At 41.3% G+C, this 6,000-nt stretch overlaps 1 protein-coding gene across 1 annotated transcript in view; it reads left to right on the forward strand.

The window, feature by feature from the left end:
• The window catches only part of LOC126234883 (glutamate receptor 1-like), a 150,583-nt gene extending 145,070 nt beyond the window's left edge, over positions 1-5,513 (forward strand). The window contains exon 8 of the mRNA XM_049943623.1: positions 5,453-5,513. Within this exon, the coding sequence (XP_049799580.1) occupies positions 5,453-5,513 (61 nt within the window). The remainder of the gene's footprint in view (positions 1-5,452) is intronic.
• Positions 5,514-6,000: the final 487 nt, after the last annotated feature.

Here is a 6,000-nt window from a genome sequence, read left to right on the forward strand (position 1 = left end):
AGTGTACACTGACGAAGCTTTGATTGCATCTCCATCGAGGTAAGAGCACATTCGACCACTCAGAAATGTTTTGGATACGTTTAAGTCAGCTAGAACCACACTCAATCTGCAAACGTCGGAGTTTGCGAGGAAGAAGATACTATTTATGGGACATATTATCTCGTCAGCGGCATGCTCCCAGATCCGAAGAAATTAGAAGCAGTTTAATATTTTCCAGTGCTAACTTGTGAAAATCAGCTTATGTCTTTCCTTGTTTTGTTTCGGGTATTACTGTCGGTTTCTAAAGAGACATTGTCATCACCTGTGTTACTGCCATTAATAAAGAATTCAGTTAGGATATGGGGGACCGAGCAACAAAAGACCATTCCACGAGATCAAGAAACAACTTTTGGAAGCTCTACTATTGCACCCGCCGGACCTTAATAAACCATTTTGTCTTAAGACTGATGTCATCGAATTTGGACCTGCTGTTCATCGGTATCTAAGAGTCAATGAAGATGGTGAAGAACAGCATCGTAAAGCTACATTCAGAAGTCTTGTTTTGACAGCGTGAGGAAGCAAATATAAAGCAACTGAGCGAGAAACCCTCCTGATTTTTAGGGGCTCTGAATGGTTCCGCTATTTTCTGCTTGGACAACAAACCATCATACGAACTTATCATAAGGCATTATCCTTTCTTATTCACTGTAAATTAATGCCTAATTGTACTGTCAGATGGATACTCACTCTACAGGAATACAGTTTCGAGATACAATACATTCTGGACGACTGGACGATACATAGGTGGTACCTGATCCTTTGTCATGTCTTTTATAAAATTTGGAAGATGTTTGCACAGAAGCACCATGTGTAAATCATATCAAAACTAATTTCATGAGAGAAGCGAAAGGAGGAGTTAAAATTCGTTGCTTTTTACATTATATAAAAACAAAGCAAGAGGCAGATGAGATATTGAAAAAGGTAAGGACAATTTATTCCGATGAAACATGGATTAAAATTTTTCAGGATATCTTGTACCGAAGAAGGGACTTGAATTGAGACTCATTGAGGCTCTGCATAGCTCAGCATGTAACTGGTGTTCTGATGACATATATTCACAACAGTTTTGTACATTTTTCTCCAAAAAATTTTTTGAAGCAACTTCAAAAACAATTGATTTTCGGCAACATCTCTCGGCGCGTACTACTTATTAAAGAATGGGACTAATGTCACCAAAGTGTCTACAAACGAGACATAAAGGTGAGATCATTGGTTTAGATCTTTTCGGGCTTTTTCCTGAGTCTCGTGGAAATTTCAAGCAAAACTTAGTAACTGTGGAATTATTATGAAAATTTGCTACCTTCAACTGAGGTAATAGTTAAATCATCGTTAAAAATTGAAGGAAGACTATTTTCTGAACACCTTTCGGCCCCACATTATTTTGTCGCGTAACAGACCGTAGTTTCGTTCTAATGTTTGGAAATTATTTATTGAAGGGGAGTAGAATCGGCACATTGCAACGTTAACATACAGGCGTTCTTCGAAATTTCCCAGTGTAAGATGCACGAAGCTGGATGGTTGTTTAAAGCATACTGCGAAAGGCAGCACAAGAACTAGATTAATAAGTTTTCAGAATTTTAATATGTAATGAATAGCTTAGCGAGTGATGGTAATGGTCTGCCAATGTGCACAATTTTGCATGGTAAAGAAGCTGACGACATCTACGAAGAATTTATTGCTTTTCTGTCACAAAGTGAATCCAGCACTGGCGAAAGACAGCATAGCCTGAAAGATATTGGAGAAATAACCCTGGGAAGAAAAGAACGGCACTACAGTTCAGTGAACCTGACGTGTGCAAAATCGGAGATTTTGTGCTGATACGATCTCATTTCAAGTCTTGAGCAGCAAAGAACGAAATTACTAAGTTTATGTATTATAAACTATTGACCGTTTAGAATTCTGAGAATTATGCATCCCATTTCCGTCGAATTAGAGGACTTAAAGTGCAAACTACTTTGCACTTGATCTTGTGGAAATATTAAATTTTACCACCCTCGTTTGGAGGCAAATGAATAGGAAAATGGAGATGAATAATATTTTGTTAGTCACAGAATGATTTAGACTGGTTGAGTATTTTTCCCAGTGATGTAGGATAAGGAATATGTTGAGTGATTTAACAGTGAGTTATCATTAACAGTCTTCTAAGAATGGGTGTCTTTCATGTGTGAATAATGGCAGTATGTTATCGAGTAAATTACTGTGGAATTCAGACTATGTAAGGATATTTTGTTCAACTGCAATTTGTGTGCGACTGTTAATTTTATGATGCAGTGGCGCTTATTTTGTTTTGAAGTGACTCTGTTATGTGTTCGCGAGGTACCGGCTGATGACGCCACGTCATCAAAGAATGCGAGAAACTGGGTCATGGAAGGTGACCAGCATCATGCCGCGTGATGTCCACAGCGCAAGAGTTCTCCGCGGGGCGGCATGCTGAGACATCAAGCCAATGGTGATAGTCACCGCTGCATGCGCCTAGCTGCGAAGTCGTCTTTTCCTCGTCTCACCCCCCCCCCCCCCCCACCTTCCCCTACAAGGAGTCTGATGGGCGTTTCCTTGTATATGCTGTCATGTGCGTCTTCGAGTATGTGTGTGACGTGTGACATGTTTATAGCGTCAGTTTGGTCTATAACAAGCACAGTATTTATAACAAGCGGAGTACCTGCGTGTGCACTGAATGAGTATTATACGAAAGAGCAACACAGAAATGTGAATATCTGGATCTGCCAAACGTAAAGCTAAATGAATTCATATAATTGGGCCTGTGCGCTGCGTAACACGTACCTAATGACGCCCACCCCTCTTACTCTTTTTCCACGTCTTATTTTATTAGTTTTTAACGTTAGTGTTATTTTGATTAGAAAGGTTTAAATTTTTGTGCACACCTGATTTACAATGAGATGACAAAAGTCATGCGATATCTGCTAATATCATCTCGGACCTCCATTTGCCCAACCCACTGCAGCAACTTGGTGTGGCATGGACTCAACAAATCGTTGGAAGCCCCTGCAGGAATACTGAGTCATGCTGCCTCAACAGCAGTCCACAGTTGCGAAAGTGTTACTGCTGCAACTCCGCCTATGCACTGCTCCTTTATACCTCATGCACGATACTATCACCAACTGTGTATGTGGATAACGCTATCCCATGTCTTTCCTCACAACAGTTTATCTATCTATGTAGCCATTCTTGTTACCATGTCAACACTTTGTATTTTGCATATAATCATAACAAAAGTGAACATTTATTCTGCTTCAAAAAAATCTAACTAATTTTCAAACAGAGTTTTTAATAAATAATGGACAAAATACAGTAAGATACGCTGATGAGTTATTCTGTGAGAAACTGTTTTAATTGCAGCTAGTTTTTATGTCATTGATCAAAATACACGTGTAATTCAGTCACTATTGTTTTTACTAATTGAAACACCCATTTTAATGAAAACCAGGAGATAAAGAATTGTACATTCCAAACGTGCCTGTTAACTGAGAGACATTTACTGCTATTTGTGACAAATATTAATGGTGAATAGTCTTATTTTTATCTTTCTAGAACAATATTTTCACGGTTGTAATACACACATCAAAAAAGGTTTCGCAGCACCCCAGATGCCAGTACACCTGAGGATAGAGACTGACTGTGGATATTGTATCACAGACACAGTCTCCTTAAATGTCCAGAGATGTCATTAAACACGCCCAAAAATGTAAATACCATGAATGAGCAGCGCCTATTAGACGGAGGGGGTCCGACAGACAATCAGTTCCAGTCATTCCAGCAGGAAGGAAGCACACGGCTCGTGTTGTCTGTAGTTCAACCACGTCTAGACGGTCAATACCACGGTTCAATCGTGTCCGCATTGTCACTTTGTGCCAGGACGGGTCTCAACACAGGAAGTGTCCAATCGTCTCAGAGTGAAATAAAGCGATGTTGCTCGGACATGGAGGAGATACAGAGAGACAGGAACTGACGATTACATGCCTCGCTCAGGCCGCCCAAGGGATACTACTGCTACCCAAGGATTACGGCTCGGGGAACCCTAATACCAACGCTACCATATTGCATAATGCTTTTCATGCAGCCACAGAACGTCGTTGACGTCTCAAACTATACGCAGTGGGCTGCATGATGCGTAACTTAACTCCCGACGTCCATGGTGAGGTCCGTCTTTGCAACTACGAGACGATGCAGGGTGGTACAGATGGGCCCAACAACATCCCGAATGGACCGCTCAGGATTGGCATCACATTCTCTTCACCGATGAGCGTCGCATATGCCTTCAACCAGACAGTCGTCGGAGACGTGTTTGGAGGCACCCCGGTTAGGCTGAACGCCTCAGACACGCTGCCCAGCGAGTGCAGCAACGTGAAGGTTCCCTGCTGGTTTGGGGTGGGATTATGTGGGGCCGACGTACGTCGCTGCTGCTCATGGATGGCGCCGTAACGGCTGTACGATTCGTGAATGCTATCGTCTGAGCGATAGTGCAACCTTATCGGCAGCATATTGGCGAGGCATCCGTCTTTAGGGACGACAATTCGCGCCCCCATCGAGGACATCTTGTGAATGATTTCCTTCGGGATAACGACATTACTCGACTCGAGTGGCCAGCATGTTCTCTGGACATGAACCCTATCGAATATGCATGGGATGGATTGAAAAGGACTGTATATGGACGACGTGACCCACCAACCACTCAGAGGGATCTAAGCCGAATAGCCGTTGAGGAGTGGAACAATCTGGACCCGCAGTGCCTTGATGAACTTGTGGATAGTATGCCACGACGAATACAGGCATGCATCAATGCAAGAGGACGTGCTACTGGGTATTAAAGATACCGGTGTGTACCGCAATCTGGACGACCACCTCTGAAGGTCTCGCTGTATGTTAATACAGCATGCAATGTGTGGTTTTCATAAGCAATAAAAAGGGCGGGAATTGATGTTTATGTTGATCTCTATTCCAATTTTCTGTACAGGTTCTGGAACTCTCTGAACCGAGGTGATGCAAATTTTTTTTTATGTGTGTATAAAAAGTTGGCTGTTAATGTCACAGTCATTGCAGCTTTGAATACATTTTTATGTGGTTAAAATCAACCAGGAGTGAATATTTTACAAATTCGTCAATGTAATTGTATACATTGCAGTTTTGCTGCGTCTTTCCTATCTGAAGTGTCGTTTCTTGAGTGATCATTGTCGCCTTTACCTAGCTGAAAATATATGAAATTTTCTGAGATTCGTTGGTACATGAGGATTCTATATCATCACCTTTGATCATTTCTAACATCTGGGAGTTAATTTATCGAACAGCTTAATCGCAGTAATTGTAATTTAGGTATATTTGGGTTTGCCGACGTAAAAATTTAAAGTAATCGCTGTGCAGTGTCAACGTTTTGAATAAAGTGTGATTTCTGTTTCAGAGCTCCAGTGTTTGGTGGCAGTTCGCACCCTTTAGTCGGCAGGCAGAGCGGTGCCACATGAGCTAAGCAGTTGAGTTGAGAATAAGTGTGGCCGGCACTGTTCGGTTTAAAGTTGTTAATCTGTCGGCTTTACGATCTTTCGCTCCGCGATAGTTCATTTGAGAGTTTCAGTGGGGAGAGATCGATATCAAAATCTGACTCGCGGAATATTAAGTACTAAAGAATGTTTCAAAATATATGCTTTTTTGTGCATACGAGAATAAACATCACCATTCGTGACTTTATAACAAAAACTGTTCTTCATAGTATCCACTATTATCTGCTCCCTCAAAGTATTTATCATTAGACATCAGTCTCCTAATGAATGGAGCTGAGAGATGTAACGGTATCGAGGTAAAAAGAGTGCATCTCCATGGTCGCGTTATGTAATCTCTTAGCATTAGTCACTGCTCTTTCAGTACATATTTTTTTCTGCTAGGAAAGAGCCAACATTAACTAAAACTTCATTGAGTAATAATATAACCAGATGTTGTACTCAAGCGTTTGGT

Source organism: Schistocerca nitens, chromosome 2, assembly GCF_023898315.1.
Source record: "Schistocerca nitens isolate TAMUIC-IGC-003100 chromosome 2, iqSchNite1.1, whole genome shotgun sequence".
Taxonomy (NCBI): domain Eukaryota; kingdom Metazoa; phylum Arthropoda; class Insecta; order Orthoptera; family Acrididae; genus Schistocerca; species Schistocerca nitens.